At 39.7% G+C, this 17,536-nt stretch overlaps 1 protein-coding gene across 4 annotated transcripts in view; it reads right to left on the bottom strand.

Annotated features, from left to right (window-relative positions):
• Positions 1-200: 200 nt before the first annotated feature.
• GALNT9 (polypeptide N-acetylgalactosaminyltransferase 9) overlaps positions 201-17,536 on the bottom strand; it is a 325,628-nt gene continuing 308,292 nt past the window's right edge. For all 4 annotated transcript variants that reach the window (XM_037376385.1, XM_037376376.1, XM_037376395.1 and 1 more), the window contains 3 exons: positions 15,039-15,134; positions 6,705-6,872; positions 201-5,958 (listed from right to left, as the gene is read on the bottom strand). In XM_037376385.1, coding sequence (XP_037232282.1) covers positions 5,812-5,958; positions 6,705-6,872; positions 15,039-15,134 — 411 coding nt within the window. In that variant the 3' untranslated portion in view covers positions 201-5,811. The remainder of the gene's footprint in view (positions 5,959-6,704; positions 6,873-15,038; positions 15,135-17,536) is intronic.

Here is a 17,536-nt window from a genome sequence, read left to right as displayed (position 1 = left end):
GTATAGTTTGCTTTTCTAGTTTTCCTTTGTAACAACTTCAAATTTTAATACAAGGTGTCCAAATGTACAATGTTAAAAAATGCAGCTCATGTCAGCAGTAAAATGCATAGTAATTTATTAACTTTTCAAGTGTAAATACAAGTTGATTTGATGATGTGCCACATAATGAAAAAATATTTGCAGTCACAACTTGCATTCTAGTTGCTGCCTTAATTTTTTTTTTTAAATTAAACTTACTACAAAGAGTTTGAAAACTATGCAATACTTGTTGATGGCCAATAGAGAACTGTAAACCTATGAAAAGTAGTAAGCATTTCTTCAAGCCTTTGAAGAATGCTCTTGATTCAGAAATTCCGTTCTTCAAAATCAGGTTACCATATATTGCTGCACTAGGGTATTTATAAGTCTGTATTCTTGGCCAAAAACCCCATAGTTTTTACTTAGGGCAACCCATGAACTCAGTACCTTCAGTTATATATCATTAACGCTTTCATAATGTAATGTATTTTGTGAAACCGTTCTAAAATCCATTACAACGTATAAAGAGGTCACTATATATCTCTTTTTTCTAATGCCCTTGATGGCTGGGGCATTGTGAAGACACAGCTAAAGTCTTCACACAGCATAAGCATCCCAGATGTTTATAGGGATGAGGTATATTCAACAGTTATCAAAGTAAGAGAGGGAGATTGTAAAGAGAGAACCTGAAGCTAATTCATTACATTTTTAGAAGATGTAAATATTGACACACTTTATTGCCAAATTCACTGAGAATTATTAGCTATGTAATTTCATTATTCACTCCTTGAGTTCTGTTATTTCACTAGGTAAGCAGACTCCATCTCTAGGACAATGCACTCGATGCATTAATATTTCAAGAATATCCCCGTCACGACACAGGAAGCTATAAATGCATGATGCACATACTTCAGTAGACCACAGTGCCAATTAATGTATTTTCTATTAACTCAGTAACTGCAGCTCTCACCTTAAGTCCACTAATGTCACACACACACAAAATCAAATTGTATCTGCAAAATATGATTTAGAGGTACACACACTACACTGGTCTCTTGAATCGGTGTTCCTGATGAAGCAATACAAAAATGTGTTAAGTTTGGGATTCTTTCCAGAGAAAACAGAATATTATGTTTACTTTGGTAGCATTTGGATCTAGAGACATGTGAAGACCTGATCATTCCTTGGTTTCTAAGCAGCTTGTTAGATGGTTCTTCTAATTTGCAATATCATCTATTATCTGTGGCATGACCCCATGATTGACTTTAGCAGTAAGAAGAAAGCAGTCAAAATAGCAGCAGTCAAAAATGGAACATCATTGCTAGAAACACCTTCAATTAAGTGAATTCTGACAGTTGGCCCCCTTCCCAAAGCCTTTCATGAAAAAATCAAAGGTATTTGTGTCCTAACTGAATAACAATAATGTCGAACTCCCTCTGAACTCCAACTTCTGTTAAAGTTCTCCTTACAACCCAAATCACTAGGTCCCAAAATAGGCCATAATGTGCTTTAGTATGGCTGTTAATGAACCATTTCAAATGAATACTGGATACTGAAGGAATTACATGCTGTGTAATTGATCTAAAGAACAGATTAGGACTGGTGCTATTTAATTAAATCTTATTAGCTCTGGCTTAAGTACTTAAAATTGCAGCTGTCCTGTGTCAGATAGATTACACCCCTTGTCACATGGCAAGTGAGGTTTTCATCGACTACACCACAGTTTTTAAAAAGGCACGGGCCGATGGAATATAAACAAAGGACTGTGAAGGCCTGATCTTCAGACACACCAAGCCCCAAATTACTCACTGAAATGAAATAAGATTGTTCAGCAGTTTCAGAATACGTACAAAGACCTGTTGTTAGTTTCTACATTTTTGTCTTAGTTCTATGGAACCCGAGTTTAGCTTTTTGGTTGTGGAACACAATCCGGAAGAACATTCATGCCTCATGGATACACACAATATAGATCTTTACGTAATTGCAGGAGAACCCAGCTGGGTCCTTCAACACCACCTTTTTAAACTCTTCTTTCTCTTTGTTGCTTTGCACTGGAGGTTAGCATGCCTTAGGAACCAATACGCCAATAAAGCTAGAGGACAATTTTGGCTGACAAACAAATGGCTTTAATCAAGTTAAGAATGAATTAAGCTTGGAAAATAGTTTATAGCTCTCCAAGGAGAAAGGGCTTATCACACACACACCCCCACACACACTCCCAGGACTCAAATTAATTTTTAGGCATCTTGACATGCTTACAAAAGTTTTTTTTTTTCCTGGTTTACCTTTGACAGCAGTGTACTGGATCTGATGTTCTTTCTTACTTCCTATTCTTCTGTCCTAGGATCTAGTATTTAACTCCATAATCTCCTAAATCAAACAAAATTACAATTGAAGATTTTGATCTGAGTTTTCTCTACAAGGCATAGTACACTGTATTAAATACTTTTCATAATATCTGGACTGCTGCACTGTGGGAAACAAGACTGAAAATTTAAAACAACATTAAGCAGGAGTTCAGATCATACTAAGGGGTGAAATGCTAACAAAAGACCCATAGACTTTGGTTAAAACAGATAATACTCAAGGCTTTTTTTATTATTATTCCTTTTATGAGAGAATATTTAAGACCCTCTCACATGCAGAGTCACCATGTTAATACCACAGCCAAAGCTGTGGTTCATACAGATAAAATGACTAAAGTAAAAATAATCCAACAGATGTGTTTTCCAAATATAAGAAATTGTCTCAGTAAATCTTAAAAAAATGACAATCACAGAAAATACCAACTCCACTTTTAAGAGTTAATTGAATTCTTTTACATTATTCTGTACATCTCAGAGCCATTTACCTATGAACAAAAACCTGCTTTCCTTCTTACACTGAAAGTCTGGTTCTTGCAAGCCTTCTGTAGCCTGTGGCTTCAGCACTCAAAGCTTGCCAGGACTGACCACACTCAGTTAGACAGTGTGGCCACATTCACATGTTTTGCATCGGGCACTGAAAACGTGCAGAGGCAAAATTCCAAGACAACCAATTCACATTCCTTATGGTGGCATCAGAGCGGAGGGCTGTCACGCTTGCTTGAAAACTTTGCCAGTAAACATAGATCTACCTGGTCCTCTCAGCTTCCAAGCTCCTAAACTGCAAATGCTAAACTCCTTTTAGGATAGTAAATTTAAAATCTGGTATTCTTCCAAATATTCAGCCTTCCTTTTTCATTTACCAAGGATTTGAAAGGCTTGCTGCCCTACTGCTAATCAAGGACCAAACGTAGATTGTCAATTCAAGACAAGGAGAAAAAAAAAGGGTGGGTGGGGGTGGGAAGCATGTGGCATGTTTGCTTCTGTTCAGTATAATAACTTTATATTCTAATAGTTAGGTATGTAGTAGTCACCCTGATATATAATTACTTTCAACTTCCAGCCATCTTCATATAAAATAGTTAGCACTTACTCATTAGAAAGACTACAGATGGTCTAAATGACCTGTTGTGTTACTCGCCAAAAAGCTCACATGGTAAAACAGTCCTTCCCTTCTTTTGCCTTCTCACCTCCCTCGACCAAATATTTCAAGGAGTAAAACTCTGTCAGAGTAAACAAAAGAATACAGCTTTCATGCAAATTAAAAGGGAAGACTCTATCTGGAGAGTAGATGAAAAGTCACTTGCAAATAGAGCTCCTGTACAAAGCATTCAACACCTGCTCCTCAGAGGGTAACTATCCTTTTAAGTTCTCTAACAGGTTAACACGCGGAGGTTAAATGCAGGGCAACGGGCATTTGCTCCTGATCCGTATTTACCCCGAAACTTCCTGCCTGATTGAGACTTCCAGGAAGGCTTGAATACTGAGTTTGTCCATGATTTTTTACTGTATTGTCTGATTTCTTAAAGATGCTACCTGCCCCTGCAGCTCTTACTACACCATTCAAGAGGCTGTGTCCAGCTAACCATAAACACAGCATTTAAAACATTTTTATGTTTAGACTCTCAACCAGAATTTTGTATTCATGTATAACCTGATCCACATGACAAAGATCAGCAATTAGCCACAAATAAACTACAGAAGAATTGGCTTTGTATTACATCTTGCACACTCTGTTTCAAAAATAAAATTGGGGCAAAATCTAGCAATATGCTCTCCAGATACCAACCAAGAGTTGACAAGAACGGATAGATTTTGCATGTTAAAAGTAAATATTTTATTACATGTCATGCCCTTGAAAAATTAACTGTTTCCATTCTGTTTTGTTCAGCATGCCTTGAAATAGCAATGGCAAAAGCTCTTCAAGAAACAGATCACCAAGATTCATGGTACCACAGTGTCTGCAATTACCTATTTTCCTGACTTAGTAAAAGAAGATATTTTTTTTTTTTAATTACTATAAAATAGTAAATAGTGAAGTTAACACACCATCTCTGTCTCTCCTTCAGTATGACTGAATCTTCTGCAATGAAAAACTGTCTGCCATGGCCCCACGTCCAAAGCCCGCTGACGCTGGCAGCGGTCATCAGCTCAGACAGCCTTTTGGATAAGGTCTTGCCATTGCTCCGCCTCCCTGTGCACAGACACTGCTTGAACCACTGGCTACATTCTTAAATTCAGGTTCACAAAGATGCTGTCAATGGGTCAACTACAGTAAAATATTTATATTTCAAAGTAACAGTATTTATATATGCTGCCTAGTTCGTGCTCTAATTTGTCCTCTTATCACTAGTTTATGTTTGTTTTTCAAATACTGAAAAGACTTTGTTGGTTTATTCAGGAAATCTGTCTAGACAGTGCTCACAAAGCGTATTTGCTCACATTTGACATTTTCACAGGATGGGTAACAAAATGGAAGATTCAAGTTGTTAAATTCCACAGATGGTGCCTAAGTCTGTCAACTTATTTTCAGAAGTGACGAGGATGCAGCTTCCAGGCAGTTTGTGGCACAGCGCTGCAGGATAGGAACTTTGCGGGCCAGCTGAGGCCTCTAGAAATCCACCCATCTACTAGGATGTTTACTGCCTCAAAAGTTAAATAGGCAAGTGCTATATTGTGATGCCTTTATAGCCAAGAAATGTGAAATGTGGCTACATAATGGAGCATGTGGCTATTTTACCTATTCAGCATTTACCTGTGTCTAACTAGAAGAGGTCTCTCATGCTGCTTTTTAGCAGCTTGAAGGTTGAGAACCACCTGTAAACATTTGCAGAACAGTCTCTTTGTAGAAATAGAGACTCCTAAACCATCAGCCTTGAAATTTATCGTACATTATATTATATTTCCAGTGCTATTTACAGATCACCTTGTTTAGTACAATGGACCAGACATGCTGAAAAGGTAGGATTTTTCCAGTCCCCTTATATACGAAGTACAATAAAAAAGGCACATGATTATTCACCACAGGAGTTGTGCACCAGTCAATAACTTAAAGCTAGAACGCTACCCATCAGAGAACTCTCTTTATGAGGCAGTATTAGGATCTCTCCTTTGAACTCATCATAGAAACATCTGTCTATAATTCCTCTAGGAGAGCTGAAGGAACCCACTCTTCTGTTGTGTTCTCATCTTCAGCAGATTTCCAAATCAACAGAAAACTCCTTTTCCAGGGAATGTCAAATAGGGCATGTATGTGCCTCGTGGGTGCGTCTGTTTGTTTGTTTCTTTGTTTCTTTGAATGCCCAACTATGGAGGATTCTTGAGAGCCAAGACCTGTTCAAACTAATTTGCTTTAAGACAAATGCCTTGCAAGATATGGCACACTGAGCAATGGACAAGGGCAGGAGAAGCAGCTGCTCGGCCCCAGCAATCAATGTCGGCCATGTTTTATCCAGTTTCTGATCATCCATTTTTGCCCCGAGCACCTTTGTACGACTAATCTGAGCCCAAAATTTGCATCCTTTGACATTTCCACTTCTAGGCAACGGCCAGTGTCTCTGCTGATGATTGGACCATTCTGAGAAAAAAGAAAAAGAAAAGAAGAAACAAAAAAGAAAAAAAGATTTAGAAGAAGGAATAGAAAAGGTGAAAAGACTAGAAGGAAAATAAAGCTAGATCTGTAAATCCCTAGAAAGCACTGTAAAATGCCCAGGAAGTTCTGTATGTATCAAGTGATAAAAGGCCCTAGAAAGTGCTAGAAATTCCTAGAAGTTAGTCTATACAAAGTGCCAAAACAATTCCTTGATAATTCTAGATTTAGGAATTGCTAGAATATTTCCTGGAAATCATTAGAAAAACTCTAAAAAGCACCAGAGAATCCATACAGACCGCAAGAAACAGGAAATCCCAGAAACTGTAAGGATGTCTTCAAAAATCCTAAAAGTTATTTGAAAGCTCTGGATCTAAAAATTCATAGAAAGGATTAGAAAAAAAAGAAATAGAAAAATACTAGAAAATTTCTAGAAACAAAAGCTCCTAGACACTGAAAAAAATTGGCAAGGATGTTCTTGACAATCACTACAGAAATTGAGAATGTTCCAAGAAAGGATAACTAAAAGCATACCCCAAAATTCCTAGTAATAACATAGGAAAATTCCTGGATAGCACATGACCTAAGGAAAACACATCTGACTATTCCTAGAAGGCACAAGAGGGGATTCCTAGAATAGTCCTCTCCAGGTCTCCTGTTTTTTCATTAAACATCCTCTAGAGCAGCATTCCTCTCCGAGTTATCTCTGCAAGGCTCTCTGAGCTCTTCCATACCTGTGTGAAATCCCAGAACCTCTGTGCTGGCCTCAGGACATCCTCACACTTCTTCAGAGTTGGCGTCCTGCCCTTTCCGTCGTCAACGAGGCATTTGGAGTCAGGCAGGAAGGCGGTGGAGCCCAGCGGCCCCAGCTGCAGGACACCCTCGGAGCTGTAGCGGACGAGCTGGGGAATGGAAGGAGAGGGAGGGCTGTGACGGCGGCTGCAGGCCCTGGCGGTGGGCACAAGGCCCCCCGGCAGCTGCCTTCCCTGCCAGCTTCTGCCCTGGCGTGGGCGAGGAGCCCTTCGTCCCGCTGCGCACTGGGACCTTCCCGCTCTGGCACATGCTGATCAAGGGCGAAGCTTGGGAAACTCGCAGGACACAATATTCCCTTTTTCACACCTCTGCTCCCCACCATTCCCTACCCTCTATTTCACTGCAAAAGGGCAATCAAGAAAGTGAAATAATCAATATGTAAATCATACCCACTCAGCAGGAGTTAATTTAACAAGGACACAATGTCAATTTGCCGCGCAGTGTGTTCTTAGAGCTCTGTTAGAGGCTACTGATAGCAACAAGTCTAATTAGGTTTTGTAAATAAATGTTACTGAAAAAATCCAACCATGCAACCAGTACCCAAAAATACGAGAGGAAAAAGGAAATCACGAAGGAAATAGCAGCAAATTTGCTAACACATGCTTCAGGCTTACATAACAAAGAATCACACTTGGATGTTTCAGTTTTGTGTGAGGCTTAGCTGTTCTGCAGTTTAGTGATGTGGTAAATGCTACTGGCTGTAATTAGAGGCTTCAGGTGAGGGCCCATTATTTTAGAGGATTTATTAATTTAAAAAAATATACTTAAGCAGGCACAACTATTCATGTTGATTTTTACAGGAGTGTAATTTTTTTTTTTAGCGTTTCTTCTGTTCTAAGTGGTGATTTCACTTGCCTCAAGTCATTCACAATAAAATGGCCCTCAAAGAAAAAAAATCCTCATGTAGAAGGTGAGGGAAAGAAATTGGCCTCTTGTAATCTCAGTGTGCCAGAATATATTTTATTACATTAATATTGGACCAAGAGAAAATATTTAACGAGATAAAGAATATCTGTGGATGGCTCTTGTTGGTCAAGATTAATTGTCAGAATTACAAAATCAGAATACAAATCTGTGATGAAGAGAACTTTTGCTGTGTTCGCAGCCTTTTGCTGCAAGCAGAAGGCGGCTGCCCGGTTGCCTTCTCACATTGCTAGGCGTTGTGTCGGGGAGGAGGCTGCCACTGCTTCCGGGAGCGCTGGGAGCTGGCTGGCATGGCACGGCACGGCCTCCCGCACAGCACGCGTGGAGGGCAAACAGCCAGCACTGAGCCCGCGGGCTCCCGGGAGAGCAGGCAGCAGGCACCAGCCTTCGTCCTGGCACGCTGGAGGGGAAAAAAGCTTTTCCTGGGGATGCACTGGGGACCTTGAAAGGTTTCTTGCAACCCAAGAAGCCACTGCCTGGATGACAGCAGGCCTGAAGAACAGAGTCTTGAGGAAAGAACGTCGATCTCAAACTCTTTATTCTGCCTTTTCCAGATCTGTTTTTCCTCTACCGTGATCTGTTTCAATCTGTATTCAAATAAAGCCTCAAAGCCTTAAGGGTGGCCTTAGGATGCTCATTTAGAGGGAGAAGAGGCTCTGTCAGCTCACTCTATATCACATTGCGCTGAGACAACTATGATAGCAATGGAGTCCTCATTTATAAGTTGCAAAAATTAGTAAGTAATCCTCTTAATTACTGCTACTTCCTGCACAGTTGAGGGAGAGCCTATTGAGGCTAATGTCAATGCACATTAAAGCAAAAGTGCACGATGTTAATTTGGCAGCAGGCCAATAAGTCAAATCAGATGTATCTACTTCTCACTTCTGTGTTTAAATCTACAGTCATGACACCAGCATAGCATTTTGCCCCTCTTACCCTAGAAGTAGTCGAGTGCAGCACCCAGGTGCCAAGAGACTGCAAAATGGAGTCAGCTACATGGCTTGGGTGCTGCAGGGTGAAGATCTGAGCCACCAAAGAAATGCAATTATAACCCAGGGAATTCACTGCCTGTCTGGTCTTATCGCTGTTATATGGCTGAAATTACTTAACAAGGGAGGGAAGGAAGGTCAGAAGTGCCTGCCACTTATTGGATGCTACTGACCAGTGCATGAGATACCGTTAAGAGTCAATCAAAACCCCTTGAATTAAAGTCTAGCTTTCTACCATCATCCCTTTTAAACTCAGAAGAATCATACTGTAAATAAATATATCTTGCTGGTGGTAAAGAGAGCATGGTCTACTCAGTCCCAGACCAGACACCCTTTAACAAAATGTGTGTTCATTTTCCCACCTGCCACTTCTGTTCAGAGCAACCATGTGAAGCACAGAGTTAGGACAGAGCCTACATCAGAGCGAGCAGAGGGATAGCCACATGAGGATGCAGCTTGGTATGAGCAATATCATCATCGAGGCACTGTCTGCACACACCAAATCAAGACTTTTTTTTCTCCTTTCACTATAAGGGTATGGGGGACATATGCAAAAGAAGGTCAAGCAAGCAAAGTGATTCAAAATATAAATGGATTGCCAGCTCAAACAAATTAACTTCCTTTCCCCCGCCCCTACATAAAGGAGGAGGAGGGAGGGGAACGGAACCCAAACACACTCTTCTGTGGTTTTTTTGTTTTGGTTTTTGTTGGTTTTGGGTTGGTTTTGGTTGGTTTTTTTTTTTGTTTTTTTTTTTTTTTTTACAGTAAATCTTCTGTATTTCACACTTCTCAAATCCAATGGGCACTCAGCATAGTTCAGGTGAACTGCAGGCACAGCTGAACCTTACACTGACTGAGAAATGTGTTTATCTTGCAGTTCTTGTCATATCTCTCCAGGTCCCAAAATACCACCTTAGCAATCTGGTTAGTTTTGCCTTATCTAGATAATCAGAACCCCTGTTTATAAGGGGCTATTTATAGGAGGCTACCTGCTCTGTAGTATAGGATCAATTTTCCCTGCGGTTTAAGATGAGTAACATTTTCTGCGCCAATATTAGAATGGTCTAAAATACTCTTTGTCTTTAGAACACCAATAGCCAGAATTGCACATGCTCTGCATCTAACAGTAGCTGTGCGCTTGGGAAAGACCTTGTTATATAGAAGCCTGTCAAAGCAGAAAGTACCATTTCTGCTTAGGCCTTAGAGTTAGTATATCTTCTGCTTCTGTTATAAACTACCTCCAATACTGAACGTGGTGGTTGTGTGACAGCTCAGTCAGACACAGCTTGGTGCAGGGAACTGCTATCTCTACAATGATGAAACAAATGGAACATCATGGGCTTAGTTTTCCTGAATCTACTTTCTCTCAAGAGTTCCAACAGTCATAAAAGCTTAGGCTTATCCTACAATGAAATTAAATTCCAAAAAAAACCCCCAATAACAAGAAATTATCTCAGTTCAGACCACACTACACAGTAAAGCTTTAGTGCTTGCTTCTGCAAAATCAGGCCAGAAGTTAAGGTTCAAGAAACTACTACATGATTAATAACATCTTCCTCCAAAGACTTCATATGATAACTTCCTAGAGACAACATAAACTATGAAAATAAAATAAGCATTAAATAAGTTGCTTATTACTGTAGACTAGAAACCAGGAACTGGGATACAGAGTCAATGGAATAGTGAAAAAATATACCTGCTGTATCTTAAGTGCCACTACCATACCAAAAAAGAAACAACCTCTGAATTTGCATTAGAACTGTGGGCATTACACACCATGCCAAATCCATTCCCAGGGTCAGCCAGCCAAAATCAAGTGACAAAGTTCCCTTTATTAAGGAGTGTTCAAACCCATTCATTAAAAAAGTCTGTGCAAGTCTTGATGGGCTGAGAGGCTTAGGTACCCACATACTCCCACTGCAAGCTGCAGAACACAAACACGGTTTTACACATCACATGAGGATGGACCTTTGCTCAGCTTTTCTCTTTTATCTGAGAAGAGCTGCAGGATCCACATAAATGACACTGAAGCTAAGTGCTCCATTAAATACTCCAAGATCTAATCCTGATACTATCTGCTGTACCTATGGTAACACAGGATAGTTTTCCCGTCAACATTCAGAAATCTGAGCAGAATGGAAAAGATGTCAAAGGTTGTTTATCAAAGCCACCATATCTGGTTCAAGAACAGTGAGCGGTGCTGCCTATGGGAGGTGATCCTCCAGCAGCAGCAATGTGATAAGTAAATGCCAGCTTTTAACTGAAGGGTTTGACTTCAGAAAATCCATTCCTGCTAATTTCAAGTCAACTGCAAAAAAACCCCACAAAGTAACAACAGATAACTGTTTGTAGAAAACAGTTACACAGATGGGTCTGGTAGCTTTCCACACTAAATTTAATCCCTCTCACTCACTCTTGTTCTCCAAGCAAAAGGAAATCTTTAATAATCCTTCAGCCCTGCAGGTTAAGGTAAGCTGTCAGCCGACACAGAGACTGAAACAGCAAGCTATATGGGAATCCAAAACACCTTAAGCCCCCAGAACACTTGTCACCGCAAGACAAACGGATCACAAGTTACCAAACTTCCAGATTTGTTAACAGAATCTCACCCACTGCTTCCTGCAGGAGAACAAACTACCTTTTCATCCTCCCTGCTCTGAGCAATCAGACCTGCTACCTGGTGTGCAACTCTGGAAAGCCATAGCTCTTCCAAGGAAAACGTTAAGTATCTGCACTCAAGGAACAGTTTAAGAAAAGCCTTTCATCTCTTCTTACGCCATCTGTTTGCCTAGCTGCAAGCTCCAGGAATCCAAACGTTGAGATCTCGCTTCTTTCTGCTTGATCTCAAGGCGAAGGGAGTTCTCCTTTCCCAGCTGCAGCACCTCCTCTTTCTCTCGGTGTGAAAGGGAAGAAAGGCAGGTGGAGAAGGAAGCTGTTTTCTGGGGCCTTTCTATCCCAGGGTGCCATTTTATTAAGTTCTCCTCTGCTTTCACATACCATATAATCAGCTCCACATCTCAGCATTCAAGACAGACACTGAGACAGCGAATATTTCCACTGAGGCTGTGTTAAGTGCTCACAGACAGCTCAAAACCTGCGTGTCCTGCAACCATTCTAAGAAGCACAACACATACCACTTTTGGCAGGCTGTATCCATTCCCATCCCACCCATTTTTAAAATTTGTTTTACAACAAAAGAGTATTATGTACTACTATATATAGCCAATGGCCTTTACAGGTGATTGAACAAGAGAGGCCACACAAAGAGGCAAGGCTGTTCAAGACCCCCGTCTATTCCTTTGTTTCTGAATTGTCTCTAGCCCTGGGACTGTTCCTCCCAGCAGTATTTGCAAACCTTTTTTCCTGAAAGGGATTAGATGCAAACTTCAGAGCCAACGAAGACATGCAAAGCACACTGCTTTTCTGTGAAACGAGTTTTGAAATCGACTTAGACTGATGCAAAACCTTGTCTGGATATTCCTGACTGTTAGCTTACCCTGACTTAGCTCAAGTCAAATTCAATAAGCTAAACTGATGTAAACTCAGGCTGAATGCATTCCGGAGCACCTGTAAAAGAGCTTGTCCCTGTTTGAATAAAGAAATTTGAACGGTGATGTCACTGAAAATGTGATTTATCATGCTAAAAACTGATCTTGAGAACACACGTAGGGAAAGGCATTTTGTTCATGGATCATTAACAAGTGGAGCGGTTTTATTTTTCACTGGTCATGCAGGACAACACCATTCAGAGTTGTGCAATGTGTAAGAGAAATAGAAGGGTAAGAAGTAGAGGAAAAGAACATTTTATCACAGATGAACAGTGATTTTACCCTTAACTCTGCTTTCTTTAAACACTTGACTGACTTTTGTTGGTTTCAGTGGAACCACATGTACACTAAAACCACTGGTGATTTTCTTGTCAGAATAGCAAAGTATGAAAACCAAACAAGGCTGTAGCTGAATAGCAAGAGGCTTTCACACCAGCAGGGCACATCCATGTTTATACTCATTTATATTCAGTAGGCACGTACAACTAACCCAAATATCAGCTCAGTAGGGGTATTTTATGCCCTATGCTCGAGATGAAAAATGTCAGAAACTGCAAGCTAAACATAACAGACAACTATACTCACCCAGGCTGATTAGAAGAGGGGCTTTAAAAGTGTTTATTTAATATATTAAAACACTTGCTGTCAACACCTTTCATGCTATGTGCTTGAATATCCTTGATTAGCGTTTGTGCAGCTGTGGTCCTCATACTGAATTAATTTTGTAAATTGTGGTGAGATGGTAGAAGTTTTCCAGCTGTGTAATCATTAATTAACTTGGCTGCATTTGAGTGGATCCAACCCATGCTTGTCTATGAAATACTTGGCTTAGATAAAACATCACCTCTGCCTTCTGCTTGTTCCGCCCCCCCCCCCCCCTTTTTTTTTTTAAGAAAAAAAGGGAAATGGAAAGTACTGCATGATGATTTGGTAGATTAATTTTTGCCTTTCCCATACTTTTATAATTCTCACACAGAGGGGCTGCTTTGGATTTTAAGAGTTTGAGAAGAGCAACTTTCTCTTTTTATGTGTTTCTACAGTGCTAGTAACAAAAGGGGTCTAGCTTGTGGCTGTAACTTAAAGTCTAAAAACAGCTTTTCAGTCTTTTCCAGAAAATTCAAGTAGATGAGATACTGAAGACCTGTAGCAGAAGTGAGACAGAAGAGATTTAACTGGTCACTATCCAGCTTCAACCTCTTGGGCAGTAAATACTTTGCACATTGTTATTTACACCTGAGAAGAGCTGCCCAGTGTCTAGTCTAGGGCCCACAATTCAAAAGGCATCATCTACTAGGGAATGTATGTGCATCTTACTAAAAGCAACATGACCTGTTCCTTAAAGGAAAAAATTGGTCAGAGCTGATGCTGAGAGGTGAGCTACCTCATGCCCCAAAAGTTACGTCAGTCTGGAGAAGCTGGGCACATTGTGCTTCCCTTCAAACAAATTCACAGTAACTTACACCCTTCACCTGTTCTGTTCTTCTGGAAGTCAAAGTATATTCTATGGAACAGGAGTCAAGGAGGCAAACAAGAAGTTAAGGACTTAAACTGCAAAATAAATTACAGCCAGAACCATTTATTTCATTATTCTTCTCAATGCTAGCACAATGCTAGAAGACTAGGTGTTGCAAAGGGACTGTTTGGAAGGACTTAAATATGCAACTTTCTGGTCAGAATTAGAATGGAGCAAGAGACTGAACTCTCCCTAAGCGCCTTGACATCTCTAACTAGAGTCTTCCAAAAAGCTCATTTACATGTAATTAAGCAACACTATTTTGTTACTTTACTCAAAGGCTGTTGCTTCTGCCTCTGCTAGGAAAGTGTCACTCAAATGTTCCACAATGATCCTGCCAAAGGTGGACGTTTTGTCACTATGAATTACTGTCTATCTCACTTTGCGCTAATAAGGTATGACTCTTCACCAGCTTGCAATTAGGCACAACAGGTAATATTTATATTTTGCGACACTTTGTTATGCCTCCATGGTGATGTATGAGCCAGAACTCCAAATCAATGTGCGTATGACTGAACTTAATTATCTGAGGCCTGTGATAAGGTCAGAGTTTATTTACGCATGAGAATGTTCATTAACAGAGTTTTGATTCAGATGGTACTTCAAAAGAGACTAGAATTACATTTCAGAAGAAGCTCAAGTCCTGGATTTAAATAATATCTAACTCATATTTAAAAAACAAGTAACATCACTATGAGCATGGAAGGGAAAAAAAAGTCATTTAACAATCTTCAGATATCTGTAAGAAAATAATAATATGCACAGAGACTGACAAAAAAGAAATCTTATATTTTAGAAAATTATTAACTTAAAAGATTCTTAATTCCCTTTGAAGTTGATGTTAAATATGTGCTTAACTTTTTGCCTACTTGGGGAATCACATCAGCATCTTGCTAAATCATTTCTGCATAGGAGCCTACTGGAGCAATGAAAAGTTAATTTAAAGAGGTGCTATTCCTACAGTAATTCAAGTCATAACGAGAAGAGCTGCTCACTTATGCAAAGTGTAGAAATTCGTTAATCTTCAGTGGATTTCTCTGTTATTAAAAGAAGTTACCACGATTCTTTTGTTTCCCTAACTGGCATCTTCAATGTATAGATTCATGTACTGAACAGCCTTGGAAAAGGCACCCAAAAAGACCAGAGTAAAGCCAGATGTTTTCCTTTGCAACTCAGGAATATACTGCTAAACAACTCAAATGCACCAAATGACTCTTTGTTTCTTCTGAAAATTCTTTACGTTAAAGGTTTCTCATTAATTATGGGATTTTAACCATTTACCTGAGAGGACATTCCATGGCATGGGTAAAGGATTGCTTTGTCATCCTCTTCGGCTCCCTGATCCAGGCAGTAGCCGCTAGCTTTGCTGTTACGCACCTATAGTCGCATCGGAAAGAAACCAGTTATATTAGAAGTTAACCAGTATGATGCATGGCCAATCTAGCTAAATCTTAGCTGCACTACAGCTACTGAAACAACCAGCATGCAAAACCATCCCCTGAGAAACACATGCTTGTTCTCCAGATATGACACAATGCCTATAGTGAATATGCTCCAGGAAAAGACATTATTTGGACAACCTGCTGTCTTTACAGACCTTGGGTCAGAGTTCTATTTTCAGCAATTACTTAAAGATCAAAATTCCATGAAATCCACAATAAGAAACCCAGGCCAAATTTTACTCCAAATTACCCTTTTGTAAATATAAATTTTGACCCTATATGTTGAGAATGTTGACCTTAACAAACGGTATAGGAACTACCCAGGATTGGTGTTGGACGTGGCACCCTTTTGTTTACTCCTATTGCTTATATAAAAGAAAAAAAGCATGTGAAAAATTATCTGAATTGAGAATATAATATATAGTTATGTACAGAGGTGACGTGCGGCACATCATTGTGAAAGGATACAGCAATGATAAGCAGTGTTGGAGGGCTTTTGAAATATTTAAAGTGTGGATTCATAGATCCAGTGAAATAAAACATTCACGTGCCTCCCCAGACAAGATGACTTTGCAAGTCTATGACGCTGGGCTGGAGCTCGTCTGAGATTTCAGGCCTGCCTTTCTCTTCAGGCTAGAAGCCTTACACACATTTTGGACATAGACCAATTTTACAGGTATCTTAAACAGGAAGTTTTTTAAAGGGACATCTTGAAACAGTCAGCAGGTCAGTTTTGGTTTAGACTGTGAAATATTTGTCTGGCCACCCCTATAATATAGAAATAGCTGCTCCACCATGTGTCAGAAACACCAGTAAATAATCCTTCATAGCATAGTGTATGAGCACAACAGGGAATCCGATCGGATAAGGGGGCTCACCAACAGTTACATTTCAGGAGGCTCATTTTATGACTTGGGTACTATAAAGGCTGAAGAAGACTAAGACAGCTTTATGACATGGCTTTAAAAAACATGAATTGAGTCACTAGGAAATATATTTTTACTACTGTTTCAATCTGTTTCACATCTACTCAATACATTTATTTTCCTTTAAACTCACTAAACTCCAGACATCTTTTCCTCCAGGAAAATAACCAGAAGAGTAAGTATTTAATAACAAGCTTGATGTCATTTAGGATGAAGCCTCTAGTTTTTTCATTATGGGCATGTAAGACTGAAAAGGAACTATGCCAGTTTATATAGCTAAATAGCTTGAGTGGCTCCATTTTATTATAAATTTTAATGAATTGGATACTTACACCATTAAACTTCTTCTTTGACTGAAGAACCTTCCATGCAACCACTCAACAGAAACAAACTTCTTTTTGGAGCCCAGCTTGCTAACTGTCTGGTATAATTGACACAACACTGGCAGTTCTGCCAACGTTCTTTGCGGTTAACAGCCTTCTCAGAGCTGACAGTTACTAATAGCTCCCGTTGAATTTACTAAATGTCTTTCCTCAGTCACTGCCAGGGATAGTTATATTAGGATGCAAAGTGATATTGCGCAATAAAACTTGCACTTTGTATCAACTTCTGAAGTGCCTGACTTATTTTTATATGAAGTCAATCAAATAGAACAGAAAGGAAGAATGTCCATTTAGTTGTCTTGTGTGAAAATATATTGCCTTTGGATGTAATTGTAGTTCAAGTAGACAATTAAAACAGAATCTTAAAAACATTATGCAGCAGGAGAGCTCCTAGAACTTGGCCCCAGTTCACAGTCATAAGTGGCAGCCGTCCTTATATTACAGGCACATGATATAGATTTAGAGTTACATAAGGGTGGCTGACTTCTTTGAAGAGCGGGGTCAGGCACATGTGGGAGTTTTGATTGGTTCACAGAAGAGAAAGAAATGATCCAGATAGCTGAGGTGAACCAAAACATCCACACATTTCTAACACATTTAGATCCAGCGTTTTATTAGGGTTAAGTAACCTCTCCAGTCAGCTGTCTCCGAGTAGGTGTTCCAGGGTCTTACTCAATACTGGTACACAAGTGAGAATGAAAATACAGAATTAAGCACAAAGCAGCAATATTGTTTTTCCTCTCTTTCAGCTGAGATAAAGACCTGCCAAATGGTAGCCTCGCCTCATAATCTGAACAAGGATATGTTGCTTTTTATCCTGAACAAGGAGGACTGCAAAACTGAATTAATAAAGTAAACATAATCCTTCAAATAGTTCGGCAAAGCACCAAAAAACAGGGCGGTTCTTTACCTAAAAATGATTCTAACTCAACTGTTCTCATTAACTGTAATTATCTTATCTCTCTTGACTACTAATGTTTTCTTAATGACCCCTGTGGCATCCTATTTGTGAAAACAATTGCCTCAAA

Source organism: Falco rusticolus, chromosome 1 (assembly GCF_015220075.1).
Source record: "Falco rusticolus isolate bFalRus1 chromosome 1, bFalRus1.pri, whole genome shotgun sequence".
Lineage (NCBI taxonomy): Eukaryota > Metazoa > Chordata > Aves > Falconiformes > Falconidae > Falco > Falco rusticolus.
Note: the sequence above shows the minus strand (reverse complement) of the source record. Positions and strands in the feature narration are given on the sequence as shown.